Genomic DNA, 17,346 nt, shown 5'->3' on the forward strand with positions numbered 1-17,346 from the left:
TGATCAACTCCATAATACTGTCTTCTACCCTCCTGGTGGGCTTGTCTGACTATTTTCAGTATACCTGTAGCCAGGCTCATCATTTCCCCCTCCCCAAAGTTTCCCCTGATTTCTGTTAAGAATATCATAGTTTTTGATAGTTTTTGGTCATTCAGGCATGAAACCTTGTCTTCTCTGGCTCCTCTCTGTCCTTCCACTGAGTTTGTTTCTGATGTCCGTCCTTGTTTTGTTTTGTTTTGTTTTGTTTTCCTGCAGACCTCAGCTTACCCAGGTTGTAAGATCACTCACCTGGAGAATGTCAGTTGCTTTCCAGCTCAGCTCTATCTCTAGGTTCTACCACTCTAGGCCATCCCACACCCTCTTTACACAGCTCTGATCATATTGTTTTTCTACTGAAAACGGAAGTGGCTCCCCATTTTCAAGTGAATTAAGACTCTACCAATTTAATTCCAATCTTTTACAACCTTGCTTTTATTACTTTCCCTCTACACGTATTCTGTGATCCAACTCAAGACCTGATGTTTTCCACACACACCCTGTGCTTTCTTACTAATGTGTTTTTTACTTCTGATGTTCTCCCTAACTGAAAGTATCTTTGTCTCTAGCCTTTTTATAAAACTTCCCTTTTTTCTCATTACTCCTCTCTGGAAATAATGAATTTAAAGATTTTTTGGGAAAAATTTCCCAGTAGCATTACCAATATATGTGTTACAGACTTAACCAGAAAAGTACAGACCTTTGTGAATAAATTTATGTAATTTTACTGAAAGTCATAAAATTTAAAAACAGAGTGAAGAAAAGAAAAACCCAATTTTTAAAAATTGGGTAATGGGCCGGGTGCGGTGGCTCACACCTGTAATCCCAGCACTTTGGGAGGCCAAGGCGGGCGGATCACGAGGTCAGGAGATCGAGACCATCCTGGCTAACACAATGAAACCCCGTCTCTACTAAAAATGCAAAAAATTAGCCGGGCATGGCGGTGGGCGCCTGTAGTCCCAGCTAGCTACTTGGGAGGCTGAGGCAGGAGAATGGCGGGAACCCGGGAGGCGGAGCTTGCAGTGAGCCGAGATTGCGCCACTGCACTCCAGACTGGGCGACTGAGCAAGACTCTGTCTTAAAAATAAAAAAAAAAAAAATTGGGTAATGGGCTTGAATAGACATTTCTCCAAATAAGACAAACAAATAGCCAACAGGTGCCAACATCACTAATCGTCCAGGGAAATGGAAATCAAAACCACAGCAAATCAAAATCCCATTATGCCTTTTAGGATGACTGTTAATAAAAACCAAAACCCTACCACACGGAAAATAGCAAATGTTGACAAGGATGTAGAAAAAATGGAACCAGTTAGTACCATTGGTGGGAATATAAAATGGTGGAGCTGCTATGGAAAACAGTAGGGAATTTCCTCAAAAAATTAAAAATAGAACTACCGTGTGATCAGACAATCTCATTTCTGGGTATTTGTCCGAAATAATTGAAACCAGGATCTCAAAGAGACATTTGCCCTCTCGTATTCATTGAAACATTGTTCACAATAGCTAAGATTTGGAAGCAATCTAAATGTCTGTCAATAGATGAATAGGTAAAGAAAATGCGCATATGTACTAGGGAATATTATTCAACCATAAGAAAGAAATAAATTCTGTCATATGCTGCAATATGGGTCAGCCTTGAAGACATTATGCTAAGTGAATATAATCCAGTCACAGAAGGGCACATACTGCCTGATTCCACTTACATGAGTATCTATAGTAGTCAAACCGAAAGGAACAGAAAGTAGAATGAATGATGGGGGAATGGGGAATTGGAGAATTGAGGATATGAAGTTTCAGTCATGTAAGATGAAGAAGTTCTAGAGATTTGTACAACCATGTGCTTATGGCTAACAATACAGTACACTTAAAAATTTAAGAGAATAGATACCATGTTATATGGGGGTTTTTTGTTTGTTTTTTACCACAATAAGCAGTGGCACTATGTCGTCTGTTGGAAATACCAGTCAAAATTCTAATCAACCTTAGAAGTTGACAAAATAATTTTAAATATTATATATAAAAATAATTAGACAAAAATTTGACCAGGATTCAAAAATGAAGACAGAATCATTGATTTACATATTCTAATATAGAGCTATAATAATTAAAAGTATAGAATGGTAGAATAACATCAAAAATCTTGAACATGAAAAAGAAATCTCAGAAATGGATCTAAATAAATATGTGATAAAAGAGAAATTTCAAGTAATTGGGAAGAAGAAGAAATTCAGTTATCTCCTAGACCTCATACCAGAGACCAGAGCAAATTTTTAAAGAAAAAAAGAGTTAAGTGTAGAAATAAATGAAAAATAAAATCAGTAAGACGTGACAAAAGTGTAGGTAAATACTGATTTTGAAGTAGGTAAATCCTTTCAAAGTGTTCAGTCTAAGGCAGAAACCATAAAAGGTGAGAATGATAACTTTCTCTCACATACATAAAACTAAAAAACTTTAATTCCTAATTATAATTTTAAAATACTTTAGTATCTCAAAAATGACTTAAAACCAAAATCAAAATAACATTGGGAAAAGGTTTACAACATAATAGACAATGAACTCTTGAGAATTAACAAGAAAAAAAAAACTTTCTTCCTTATTTTAAAAAAAATGGCAAAATACATCACAGGCAATTTACAAAATAGAAGACATAAATTGCCAATAGATGTATAGAATTAGCACTGTAAATTGATCAAACCTTTCTCAGGACTGTCATATGGTACATCAGGTTATTCTGTGTTTAAGATCTCTAAGTCAAATGGGACTCATATCTAGCCTGCCCTTGATTCACCAAATTATATATCCTATAAAGGGCACACTTAAAAAAAATTCACATAAAGATGCCATGTGCTTGTCAATCTGTTTGCCCAGAAAGCTGTTCCTATCTACAGGGAACACATTTTCCTAATTTATACATACATGCTTTATGGGCAAGCAAGGTTGTGGGTTTTTTTGTTTGTTTTTGTTTTTGTTTTCCTTTTTCCCCCATTTTTTCATGTTTTTCCTTTTCTTTTTTCTTCATGTCAGACAGGTCCATATCATACCAAGGTTGGATGGTGGTGCATCTCACACATGCATACGAACACCCAGTCCATCCCACTCATGAGCTACGAAAGGATCCAAAGCAAGGTTTTCCACCTTTCTGTATCAAAAGTCCTAGAAATACGTGTAACCTTTTAAGAAATTTCTACCCTAAGAAAACAACTAAGGATTTAATGACTATTTACTTATAATAGCTTACAATACCAAAATATTGGAAAAATTTTGGTAGGTGTACAATGATAGAGACCAAGGTCGAATGAATTATTCTAGAGTCACATACTGGAATAATATACTCCTGTGGAGAGCGTGTAGGAGAGAATGTAGTGGTATTAGAAAATATTTTTGATCTGTTTTTAATTTACAAGCATGCGTTTCAAAATAACATCCAGTATGATACCCAATATGTAATAGATAAATATAAATACACACAATCACACAGAAAAACCTGAAAAAAATACATTAAAATGTTTCTTTCTGGATGTTAGGATTGTAAGGGTTTTTTTTTTTTTTCCTGTCTTCTGTCTTTTCATTACTAAACATAATGAACATGTATCCCTTTTGTAAAAGGGAAAAAAGATGCAGTGAAAAATAACTTAGTCTGATCTTACATGACCTTTCTATGAGGTCGTTGCTAACATCCTGATCTTTGAAGGAAGGCTTTGAAGCCCTCACCTTTGAAGCCTGGAATTACTTTATTTGAATCTTTCTCAAGATGCCTCTTATTCTGCCTTGTATGTGTTTATGAGGAATTACCTATTATCTTGACATTGGTTCTTGAGGTTCAGAATTCACTGTTGTCTCTCTCTCTTTTTTTTTTTTTTTTTGTTTGAGATGGAGTCGTGCTCTGTTGCCCAGGCTGCAGTGCAGTGGTGCAGTCGGCTCACTGCAACCTCCGCCACCCAGGTTCAAGCAATTCTCGTGCCTCAGCCTCCCGAGTAGCTGGGACTACAGGCGTGCACCACTACGCCCAGCTAGTTTTTTTGTATTTTTAGTAGAAACGGGGTTTCACTATGTTGGCCAGGCTGGTCTCGAACTCCTGACCTCAAGTGATCCACCCACCTTGGCCTCCCAAAGTGCTGAGATTATAGGTGTGAGCCACCATGCCTGGCCATTGTCTGTTTTTTATCGTTTGTAATACAGGTGTCTGATAAAACTTGCTGAACTGGATGTAATGTTAATATTCACAAATGTGGAATTCAAGTGGCATCTGTAAAGAACTAGATATGAGGAGATGAGAGCTGTTTTCTGGTGGAGTGAGGAAGGTGTGTTTAGCTTCAGGAAATTAAGAAGTTGCAGCAAGCACATAAGCACGTACCCTAGGTTTTGACAGCAGGTACTAGTGTGGCAGAAGAGTTATCCTGAAGAATCTTTGAGGGTGACATTTCTAACCCTAGGTTGGCATGGTAGTGCCTACTTCAGCCAAGTCAGATGCATCGTGTGGGAAGGCTGAAATTTGCCTGTGGAATATAGTTGTGGGTGAAAAGAACTGAACCCAGTGGAATCAACTTCACAGAGGAAAATCTTACATTGAGAACAGTTTCAAACATGGGATGGCCCAGTCTAGAAAAAATAAGCCCACATTAGTGTGGTGCTCTTCTGGCTTTTACTGTGCAAAATGCATTTCACTCAACAGGAGTGTAGAATTATGTGATTTATGAAAGTAGCCCTTTCCTCTAGGAGCCTAAGTGATGATTTTTGTGGTTAGTGGTGATGAGCAATTAGCTAAAGAAAGGTGACTCCTGCTCCCTGCTTCCTTCTTCTCATGCCTGGTTTTTGGTCCAAGTCTTGGTCTGTGAAATTTAGAGAAACCCATGTAGAGTCATGCCTTTTGAACTCTAATTAAGCAGCGTTCATAAGAGCTGCTACCAGCCTGAAACGTTCCTCTTTTTCTAGCGTGTGTGCACACACAAACACACACAATCAAAACCGAGACTGAATCTGATAAAGTTTTGCAAAATAGAAAGAGATACTATGTCTAAGTTCTTCTAGTGTAGATTAGCATGGAGCTTCGTAGTGAGGATCTTAGATGTTGTTCCATCTTGCCACTCAGACGAGAGTACTACTTCTGTTTTAAAGTAGTAAAATAAGTATATGAAGATGGGAGGAAAAAAGTACATTGTGTCTAATAAAATGAAGAAAACTACCATATCCTAGCATCCCTAATGAAGTTAGTGGCCTTAAGGAGGAAGGGTCAAGAGGATTCCTGAAACCACAAGAAAACATAGTGATAAATTAGATGTCTCCTGCTAAAGGTACATATATCTCAGAACCATGTTTTATAGGCCCTCTGTAGTAGTGCCCATCAACCAAAAATAAAGCTTATTGATATGCCAGGTGTTGTTTACTATACCAAGAACAAGACACGGTTTCTGCCTCTGAGGTGTTTAGAGTCTAGTGGGGAAGATGTACAAGATAACATGGCAATTTAAAAATTAGTGGTGATATATAAACTAGAAAACCGAGAAGAGATGGATAAATTCCTGGAAAAATATAATCCTCCTATCTTAAATCAGGAAGAATTAGATACCGTGAACAGACCAATAACAAGCAGCAAGAATTAAACGATAATTTTAAAATTACCAACAAAAAAAGGTCCAGGACCAGATGGATTCACAGCAGAATTCTACCAGACATTGAAAGAGAAGAATTGGTACCAATCCTTTTGACCCTATTCCACAAGATAGAGAAAGAGGGAACCCTCCCTAATTCATTTTATGAAGCCAGTGTCATCCTGATACCAAAATCAGGAAAGGACATAACCAAAAACAAAAACTACAGACTGATACCCTTGTTGAACATAGATGGTAAAATCCTTAACAAAATGCTAGCTAACCGAATCCAGCAATATATCAAAAAGATAATCCACCATGATCCAGTGGATTTCATACCAGGGATGCATTGATGGTTTAACATATGCAAGTCAATAAATGTGACACAGCACAGAAACAGAATTAAGAGCAAAAATCACATGATCATATCAATAGATGCAGAAAAAGCATTCAACAAAATCCAGCATCGCTTTATGATTAAAATTCTCGGCAAAATCTGCATACAGGGGACATATCCCAATGTAATAATAGCCATCTATGACAAGCGCCCAGCCAACATAGTATTGAATGGGGAAAAGTTGAAAGCATTCCCTCTGAGAACTGTAACAAGACAAGGATGCCCACTCACAGCACTCCTCTTCAACATAGTACTGGCAGTCCTAACCAGAGCAGTTAAACAAGAGAAAGAAATAAAGGATATCCAGATCAGTAAAGAGGAGGTCAAATTGTCACTGTTGGCTGACGATATGATTATTTACCTTGAAAACCCTAAAGACTCCTCCAGAAAGCTCCTAGAACTGATAAAAGAATTCAGCAAAGTTTCCGGATACAAGATTAATGTACACAAATCAGTAGCTCTTCTATACACAAACAGTGACCAAGCAGAGAATCAAATCAAGAATTCAACCCCTTTTACAATAGCTGCAAATATATATATGTATATACACACACACTTAGTAATATACCTAAGGAGTCAAAAGACCTCCGCAAGGAAAACTACAAAATATTGCTGAAAGAAATCATAGACAACACTAACAAATGGAAACATACCCCATGCTCATTGATGGGTAGAATCAATATTGTGAAAATGACCATACTGCCAAAAGCAATCTACAAATTTAGTGCAATCCTCATCAAAACACCACCATCATTCTTAACAGAATTAGAAAAAACAACTCTAGGCCGGGTGCGGTGGCTCACGCCTGTAATCCCAGCACTTTGGGAGGCCAAGGCGGGCAGATCATGAGGTCAGGAGATCGAGACCATCGTGGCTAACATGGTGAAACCCCCATCTCTACTAAAAATTAAAAAAAAAAAAATTAGCCAGATGTGGTGGCAGGCGCTTGTGGTCCCAGCTACTCGGGAGGCTGAGGCAGGAGAATGGTGTGAACCCGGGAGGCGGAGCTTGCAATGAGCCAAGATCACGCCACTACACTCCAGCCTAGGCGACAGAGCGAGACTCCATCTCAGAAAAAAGAAAAAACAATTCTAAAATTCATATGGAACCAAAAAAGAGCCCATATAGCCAGAGCAAGGCTAAGCAAAAAGAAGAAATTTGGAGGCATCACACTACCTGATGTCAAGCCATACTATAAGGCTATAGTCACCAAAACAGTGTGGTACTGGTATAAAAATAGGCACATAGAATAGAATAGGGATGGAATTCTATGTGGAACAGAATAGAGAAACCAGAAATAAACCCAAATACAGCCAACTGATCTTCGACAAAGCGAACAAAAACATAAAGTGGGAAAAGGACACCCTTTTCAACAAATGGTGCTGGGATAATTGGCTAGCCACATGTAGGAGAATGAAACCGGATCCTCATCTCTCACCTCATACAAAAATCAACTCAAGATGGATTAAGGACTTAAATCTAAGACTTGAAACTAAAAATTCTAGAAGATAACAGTGGAAAACCCCTTCTAGATGTTGGCTTAGGCAAGGATTTCACGACCAAGAACCCAAAAGCAAATGCAATAAAAACAAAGATAAGTAGTGGGAACTTAAGAGCTTTTGCACCTCAAAAGGAACAGTCAGCAGAATAAACAGACAACCTACAAAGTGGAAGAAAATCTTCACAATGTATACATCTGACAAAGGACTAATATCCAGAATCTACAATGAGCTCAAATCAGTAAGAAAAAAACAATCTGATCAAAAAGTGGGCTAAGTACATGAATAGACAATTCTCAAAAGAAGATATACAAATGGCCAGCGAACATACGAAAAAATGCTCAGCATCACTAATGATCAGGGAAATGCAAATCAAAACCACAATGCGATACCACCTTATTCCTGCAAGAATGGCCATAATCAAAAAACAGATGTTGGCGTGGATACAGTGATCAGGGAACACTCCTGCACTGCTGGTGGGAATGTAAACTTGTACCGTCAGTATGGAAAACAGTGTGGAGAGTCCTTAAAGAACTGAAAGCAGAACTACCATTTGATCCAGCAATCCCACTACTGGGTATCTACCCAGAGGAAAATAAGTCATTACATGAAAAAGATACTTGGACACGCACATTTGTAGCAGCGCAGTTCACAGTTGCAAAATCATGGAACCAATCCAAATGTCCATCAATCAAAGAGTGGGTAAAGAAACTGTGATATATATATACAGTGGAATACTACTCAGCCATAAAAAGGAATGAATTAACAGCATTTTCAGAGACCCGGATGAGATTGGAGAGTATTATTCTAAGTGAAGTAACTCAGGAAGGGAAAACCAAACATCGTATGTTCTCACTGATATGTGGGAGCTAAGCTCTGAGGATGCAAAGGCATAGGAATCGTACAATGGACTGTGGGAACTCGGGGATAAGAGTGGGAGGGGGATGAGGGATAAAATACTACAAAGAGGGTGCAGTGTATATTGCTTGGGTGATGGGTGAACCAGAATCTCACAAATCACCACTAAAGAACTTACTCATGCAACCAAATACCACCTGTACCCCAATAACTTATGGTAAAAAAATTAATGGTGATAAATGCTGTGATAATATAAGCATCATAAGCCTTTGGGAAACAGGAGAAACACCCACGTGCTGGGGTTAGGGGAAATCTTTAAGGAAGGACATTTGTTTTAAGACTTACAAGATGAATATGAACAAGGAAGTGTAAGGAGGCACTAGGGAAGGGTCAGAAAGGGACCATTTTATAGATAAAGGCCTAGAAGCCAGAGATCGTGGTCTATTTCATGAAGGTCTAGAGGGAGTTGGAGATAGGGGGAAGGTAGAAATGAGGCCAGAGATGTAGACAGAGGCCAGATCATAAAGTGCCTTGTAAAGCAGTTTTAGAGTTTGGAATTCGTCCTAATGGCAGTAGGGAAGATGGAATGTGAAGGAAAACTGGCAAAGTAGCCTGTGTGGAGAGAGGCATAATTGAAGACTGTCTAAGACATGCAAGATACAAAACTTAACAACTCAGGGAGAAAGCTAGCTAGTCTGGAAAAGGTATTTGAGGTTCAGCTTATGTTTCATTGTGCCTGAAGCTTTTGTCCTTCAAGACGTTTCTCAGCTGAGAATCCTCTATTAGGTATAGCAGTGAAGATTGTTAAAACTATATCCCACCTGCCCTCAGTCTCCTAAGATAAGCCAAACAACATTTGCAAAAACTTTTCAAATATATGAAAAGTTTTGGGGAAGCCAAGGCTGGAGGATCGCTTGAGCCCAGGAGTTAGAGACCAGCTTGGGCAACATGGTGAGACCCCGTCTCTACAAAAAATTAAAAATTAAAAATTATCCAGATATGTTGGCACGTACCAGTAGTCCCAGCTAATAGGCTGAACTAGAAGGATCGCTTGGGCCTGGGAGGTCAAGGCTGCAGTGAACCGTGATTGTGTCAGTGCACTCAAGCCTAGGTGACAAAGCAAGGCCCTATCTCCAAAAAAAAAAAAAAAAAAAACAGTGTATATGTGTATATACACCCATATACAAAGAATTTGATCATGCGTAATACACACAGAAGAGCTTTAAGTCACAGAGAAAGGTGAGGAAAGGTGATGGGAGGGTGATTGTATCTTCCATTGCAGTGCCTTCTTATCCAGCACCTTCTGATTCACACCCATTGGCATACCCCAAAGATGACTTGTCTAATTGCTAGCACATGTAAATCAAATGGGGACTTCAAATGTAAGTACTTTCATGTGTTCCCCTGTTCCATTTTTCATGGGAGTTGAGTGTCCAAGATCAGGACAGACCTGACAATTTTCTCTTTGATTCATGAGGCAAAATAGAACCTGGCCCATGCCATAGCCGACCTCATTGCCAATAAGTCCAAAAAGGTATCGTGAAAGACAAGAAAGCACTTCAAAGTCACAAGTCCAAATTTAGGAATAGCAGAGGAGCATTGCTATGATTCTTAAAGAAGTTTTTTTTTTTTTTTTTTTTTTTCTCACTGATGCTTTGGAATATCAACTGAAAGTGACAATTGGGAAGTATAATGTACTTTTTTTACCATATCTCTTAGGAAGCTGGAACAGAAAAGAGTGTTTTCCCCCTGCCGGAACCACAGGATTTCTTTCTGGCCTCCCAAGTCAAGTTTGAAGACCTCATAAAAGATTTGAGAAAACTGAAGAGGCAACTAGAAGGTAATAGGAACTGTTCTGTTATTATGATAATAGCTAAGACTACTTTTTAAAAATGTTTGAAGAGGTCAAATGTTTTTAGGTCTGGCTCATAGAGTGGGATTGGTGCAGAGTTCAGTGATGGTACACCACAGCTTTCACGAAACTTTCTGACTCTACACAGTGTGTAGAGGCACTGTATTTTCAAATTCTTCTCTTCCATTAGTGTTGATCATTTGTTTCTTATATCCATATCTTGTTATATCTATATTTTCTAACATTTAGTAGTTATAACATTATTAATGATAATAGCAGTAACCATTTACTGGATGCTTACTCTTGTCTTATATAACAATCTTAATAAGCTGGAAGTACACCAGCCCCACTTTACAGATGAGAGAAATGAGGCTTAGAGAAGTTATGTTCACACAGCCAGTACGAGACAGATTTACTGTACTCTGATCAAGTCTAATCAAGTCTATCCAATTAAAACTCACAGATTTTCTAGTTTCTCGTTTCTAGAACTCACACATTAGCTAGTTTACTCTGCTGCTTTAAGTCTATATATCACACACATGTTATACACATACACACATACATGTTCCTGTATGTTTGGTTTATATATGAGTCTAATAATGATGGTAAGACCCACAGTAAACATTCCATTTTAGTTTAATTTACATTTTTAATTATTCAAAAGAAAATGCTGAAAGCCCCTTTTTGGCTTTTTTAAAAGGTGAAAATATGTCTCACTTGGGCAGGAATTTTCCTTTGGCATTTCTAGAGTCTTGTGTTTTCACTGTGGAGACATCTCCTTGTCCAAGAATATAAATACTTGCCTTGGAGCTTGTATAACTCCAATTGAAGAGCTCTGCGGAGGATTTAGGGAGCGTGTTAATGTAGAAATGGAGCCCAGAGTGCCAGAAGCAGAGCTTGAGGAAATGAAGGGCTTCAACCAGGAATATTTTAACACCAAGACATAAAGTAAACATTTTAAAAATGTTTATTGTGAAAGAGTACTCAGAACCGAAGTCTGAGGCCGAGAACAGCTTGGAAATGGAAGTAAAGTGGGAACGACGTACTCCTGGTGGCAAAGAGAGCCATTTATTTTTACTTTGGGCATAAAACTTACATGGAAAGGATAATGGTTACAAGTGAATATTTTTATCTTGTATATTATTTTTAAAGGAACATGTGGGGTTTTTTTTCTCCCATTGATGTGGTTGAATGAATTCAACCAAATGGATGCTTCCTTTAGAAATGTGATATGTGAACTTGTCATTATTTTCTCTCTCCTGAAGAACTGGCAGTTGTATCCTTGTTGAAGTTGAGGAGCATGATTACTATTGTACAAAGCGTAGTCAGCTACTACCTAGCATTTTTGTCTGTCCCTCTCCAGTGGTAGAATTAGGGCCCAGGCTAGTCCTCAGTGTGGCAGCAAGAGTTAGCAATGGCAGAGGAGCTTGTTTGCTCCGTGGCCGTTTCTAAATGCCCATTCCCTCTTGTCTCTTGGCCCCTTGTAAAACCCTTGGCCTGACCTCTCCTGTAGTCTTTGAGCCGAAACTTGATCCCTGTTTGATCTTTTCCCTTCTCCTTCCAGGGGCTGCCTCCCTTTGACGTCCCTGTATGTTTGATGATAAATAGCAAGAGGATAAGAGGAGTGAATTGGGAGGCGAGTGGAGGGGCGAGGGTGCCCCCGTAGTGCCTCACTTTGGTGTACCTCCTTTTGTCTAGGGAGGCTCTGAATTGTCATTCCGGAACCCTCAGTACTCAACTGACACTGTCCTCAGCCAATTTTAAGAGAATACAAGAGCTTTTGAAGCGGGTAGAGCGGCCTTAGGAAAGAAAACTGAATGTTGTCTGTTATTTCTCTTCTTTGTATCGGGCTTCACCAAAACACATGAAGTACCACAAGGGCAAATGAGGAAGTGACTCCCCCCACCGCACACACACGGAATATTTAAACAAAAATGCCCTGCTAATCTTTAGAGATGCCAGTGTTTTCAACACATGAAAGGTACCCAGTAAATATTTAAAGAAAATACACACCGTAGGTTCTCTAATGAATTTCTTTTTCTTCTAAATACCATCTGGCAAGATGGCCAGAATCGTGGCGGTCTGTTTCATCTTACGTTTCCATTCAGGTTTCACCTCCTTTTCCATAAGGCCTTGGTGTGAGCTGAGATTGAATGTTTAATTGAAGAGGACATAATTTTCACACATACAGCAAAGATTTGATGAGGCTTTGAGGTTTATTGTAGCCATTAAAGTGTCGTAGCTGCTGGCAAAATCCCAGAAAATCTCTAAAGCTAAACCAGATGTGATTAGCGAATTTCAAGAAGTATCAGGCCCTAGTTCTCCAGGCAGGCAGAGCCTTTTAGAAAAAAAAAAAAAAAAAAAAAGTATTAGCACACCTTAACCTAATGTGAATTAACCCATGGGTATCGGTCATACTAGTGTCACTGATTTAAGTAGAAGTTGTCATTAAGCATCTTTCAGAGAGGCAAGAATTTTGAATAGCATTTTTAAAGCATGGAATTGATCATAGCATCAACTATAAGTTATTGTGTGATTATTATCTTTCAGGTGCTTTATCTCTATCACCTCTTTTAATTCTACAGTGTCTTTGTGAGGCAGATATTATTTTTGACTTCTCACAAGATAAGAAAGCTGAAGTTTGTGGTGCTCAAGTAATTTGCCAATGTTTCAGAGGTAATGATCTAGCCAAGTTTTGAAATAGACATGACTCTAAGGCATGTGTTGAGTATATATCCTGCCTCTGACCCAGAAGTCACCATATCTGATTGACGATCAGACAGTTTGGCATTCAAAATGTGAAGCCTCACGAAGAAAAGAATTAGAGTACTGAACACATGTACACAAGTATGCAGACGTGTGCACACACTCCCAAAACCACATATGTAGACTGTCAGATCAGACAGAGTCACAGGAAGGAACTTGCTTTGGGTTGGAATTGGAAGGCGGAAGAAGTCCAGGTAGATGGATTGTCAAATAGACATACAAATAGGCACATTACATAGGACTAAGATCAAGCTTTGGGTTCAGATGTGTACATTTTACTGGTTCAGTGAAAGTAACACCTTGTCAAGTAGCATAATCATAGAAAGTATTCCCTTTCTCACCTGTAAAACGGGACAGTTCTAGGACCTGCATCATAGGAAATAATGTCTGCACAGTTTCTTAGTGAGGGCAGCTTCAATAAAGCTGATTAAGGGCATGTACCTTTTACTGGGAAGTGCAGCCAGTGTTGCTGAAAGGCCAGCTGGCTGTGTTTGTGGAGTATCTAATTCACAGAGCACTTGTGCTTGCTTCTCTACATTGTCAAGAGAGAACCAAGTTCTTGGGAACATGTTCCATATTGTTTATTGCTATGCATCCCTTAACAAGACAGTAATTTCAATGTCCCTGATACTGTGAAGTTGTAAGAAATAATTGGGAAAACACAAACAATGGCAATAGTTACTTTCATTCTTCCTCTTTGTCCTTGCTTGCTGGCTGGAACTCTCAGGGTATTCTTACCCACCCATGTGTGGTAGGCAGAATAATGCCCCCCAAAGGTGTCCAACCCTAATCCCTAGAATCTGTGAATATGTTGCCTTACATGGCAAAAAGGGACTTTGCTGATGTTGACGTGGGGAGATTATCCTGGACCGTCCAAGTGCGCCTAATCTCATCACATGAATCTTTAAAGTCAATCTTGAAACACTGAAGACTTTCCCTGGCTGTGATCAGAGGAAGACATAACGACATAAGAATGATCAGAGAGATGTAATGTCGCTGGCTTTGAAGATGGAGGAAGTGGGCCATGAGCCAAGGAATGTGGGAAGCCTCTGGAAGTGGAAAAGGCAAGGAACAGATTCTCCCTAGAGCCTGTAGGATGGGAGTACAGCCCTGTCAACACCTTGAGTTTAGCCTGTGAGTCCCATGTCAGACTTCTAACATATAGAACTATAAGGTGATATATTTGTGTTGTTTTAAGCCTCTTAAGTTTGTGCTAATTTATTATAGTAGCAGTCAGAAACTAATATACCAAGGAGTGGATTCTTCTTTCTAATTGCACCAGTTAATACCAGAGACACACACACACACACACATACACACACGTGCGCATGCACAGCATTGCTGAAACTGTAGATGTAGGATTCCTCAAATAGTAGCACCCAAAAATATTACATGAAATGTGAACTGCAACTGTTGCTCTCCAAAAGAGTCTGTGATCAGATAAACCTGGACGTGCTCTGTACGAAAATCATATCCTAGGGATTCAAAGGACATGAGCTTATTGAAGCCCCTGGCAAGTTCTGTAGTTAAAAAAAAAGTTTAATGCTGTTGAAAACAGCATTTCCTAACTTAAAGCATGAAACATTGGCTTGCTTTCTTTTCCCTTTCATTGTATACTTAGTAATATTTTACAGAACGTAAGTTGTGTGAAAGGTACTTTAAGAAGAAAGGATGTTAATTGTACTAGCAACACAGCTGTTGGTAAAATGATCATTACTGGGTCCTGCCTGCAGGAGTCAGGATCCCTAGTAACACAGGGAAGGGCAGGGCTGACTTAGCAGAAACAAGGCCACATGTCATTTACCTACCACTTGATCTTGTTCTTTTTGGTTTTTTGATTTTTTAGTTTTTGAGATAGGTTCTTGCTCTATTGCCCAGGCTTGAGTGTAACAGCACAATCATGGCTCACTGAAACCTCAATATTCTGAGCTCCAGCAATCCTCCTACCTCAGCCTCCTGAGTAGCTGAGAGTACAGATGTATGCCACCACACCCAGCTAATTTTGTAAATTAAATTTTTTGTAGACACAGGGTCTCACTGTGTTGCCTAGGCTAGTCTCAAGCGATCCTCCTGCCTTGGACTCCCATAGTGCCAGGATTACAGGCATGAGCCACCACTAGGCCTGATCTTACCCTTAATCAGTTTTGTTTTCATGTTGAGGGGTTATGTGTGATGTCCTTCTCTCTTCCTATTACTGCAGTTGATCAAGAGTTGACTATGAGTAGGAAGGAGGAATGCTAAGAACTGGTGTTGCTAATCTAATAGATATTCAAGTTTGTTAAGTTATTGTGGGAGGGAAAAGGGTTCCTCCTGCTCTTCAGCCAGCTTTTGATGCAAGTTTGCCTTATCACCATCCTCTTTGATTCTGGCTTCTTACAGCCATGCTGGCTGTTGTTCTGTCAGGAATCAATGTATCTGTCCACTCTGACGAAAGTCTGGTCTTTGCCTGAGTCAGTCAGTCTACTATTGGGACCCAAAGAGAATTTAAGAAAGTGTTTCCTGTTGATATTATCTTAGGAAGCAAGATGGTTCTTCCTTACTCTTAGGGTTGTCAAATTTATTAAATAAAATTCAGGAGGCCCAATACTTTTCTTTCAGGATTTTTTTTTTTAATATAAGTGTATCTCAAATATTGCATGGTACACACTTACACTAAAAATTTTTTTCTTATCTCAAATTCAAATTTAACTTGGTGTACTATTTTTTTATCTGGCATGTCTATAGAGAATCTAAAAGCAATTACAAAGTCCACTAGAAGTTGGTTCATTTTTTATTATCACCATGCACTGGCAATCCTAAACAATGCCAGCAATAAAATTCTCCTCCCTGCCAGTGTAGACAGTGGACAAAGGGCCTATAAATACGGTTAAGGGTGTGGTGTGTGTCCATTTCCACCATCACCGATGACAACACTTACCATTGAATTCGCACTTAATACCAGCCGGTTTGCTTACATCATTTCTGTTTCTTAAAACTCCTTCGAAGTAAGTTTTATTACCTGCATTGTTACAGTAAAGAAGTGGAAGTTACTTTGCTACTACTGGCAAGGCTGAAATTTGAAACAGGTTTATCTCTGCCATACTTTGTTTTTCTGCAGTTTGCAGGCTGACCCTGAAAGCACCAACAGAGTGATCCAGAATGATTAAGTTTGAAGAATAAGCCCCACTTAGTTCTGTGGCTCATCTTCTAAAGGGACTACGGATAAAAATTGGATTGAATTCAGGCTTTCTCTTGTTTCTACCTACAACCACTCAACTCATCTGCCTATTGTAGTCTCTTGCCTTCCACCTCCTGCCTGTCAATATTTTTCAGTTTCTCTGACTCCCTCTCTGTCTCTCTGACATTGACCTAGCCTCTGTTTTATTCCTTCATGACCCAAAAGAAAGCATATTAGTCTGATGTGGCTAGCTGAACTCATAGCAGAGGATTAAAGGGCCACCCCTAGGCAACCTACAAGGTTTTGTTATCTCTTCCATGTGTGGAAGTTACACGTATTGGGCTCCTGATGTGGATGAGAAGATAAGGGAATTTTCCAACACTTGTCAAGTCACGTAACAGGGTGAACTGTGCTTCCTGTGCTCAGGACCAGCCCTGACCCTGCAGAACAAATGACCTCTGCCACCTGGTGTCATCAAGGGGCTTTCCCTCCATGAGAGTTTAAGTGCTTCTTGTAAGAGGAAAAAAGACAAAAATTAGATCTGGTCATAAGAGTGAAAATTTTCTTTAATTACTAATTAAAACATGTCCCATAAACAATAATATGGCTCTAATAAGGGGGAAAAGTCACTTTGGAAACCTTTTGGAGGACTTTGGCAGAAACATCGTTGATTGAACACTCATCTAGGACTGAACACTCATGTAGAATTTCAGTTCCTTTTGAAAATTTCTAGAACGATAGTAGAATTCTTTAAAAGAATCAGTTTAGAAGCATAGAGAGAACCACAGAATTTTTGAAACTCAAAGACAGATGGATACATGATAAATGAATTACTCAAACAAGAAAGCTGAATTCTAATCCAGGAGTGATAGGAGGTGAGAAGCAATCCAACTTTTACTATAAGACTTATACGTACCACAAGTTTGTGCATATTTATGCAAATATGCAAAATGTCATATATATGTACATAAATTAATACAGTCATTTAAGAAAATTTCTAAAAATGTTGGATGTGAGTTCCTAATTTTAAAAGGCCTAAAAGTGTTTTAATAGTGTAAATCTGTTTTATTCCCCTGTCTTTGATTAATATACAAAAAATATGCAAAAACAAAAAACCCACAGTGAAATGAAGCTTTGTGAATGGCAGTTAAGTTTCAATGGCAGAGGCTGGTGTGTTGAAAATAACACTG

At 38.9% G+C, this 17,346-nt stretch overlaps 1 protein-coding gene and 1 pseudogene across 2 annotated transcripts in view; one reads left to right on the forward strand and one right to left on the reverse strand.

Moving 5' to 3' along the window:
• FMN1 (formin 1) overlaps nucleotides 1–17,346 on the forward strand; it is a 378,961-nt gene that overhangs the window by 255,939 nt on the left and 105,676 nt on the right. For both annotated transcript variants that reach the window (XM_023230251.1, XM_023230252.1), the window contains one exon: nucleotides 10,101–10,221. In XM_023230251.1, coding sequence (XP_023086019.1) covers nucleotides 10,101–10,221 — 121 coding nt within the window. The remainder of the gene's footprint in view (nucleotides 1–10,100; nucleotides 10,222–17,346) is intronic.
• On the reverse strand, nucleotides 3,058–3,155 carry LOC111554641 (annotated as a pseudogene).

This window comes from Piliocolobus tephrosceles, chromosome 6 (genome assembly GCF_002776525.5).
Source record: "Piliocolobus tephrosceles isolate RC106 chromosome 6, ASM277652v3, whole genome shotgun sequence".
NCBI classification, from domain to species: domain Eukaryota; kingdom Metazoa; phylum Chordata; class Mammalia; order Primates; family Cercopithecidae; genus Piliocolobus; species Piliocolobus tephrosceles.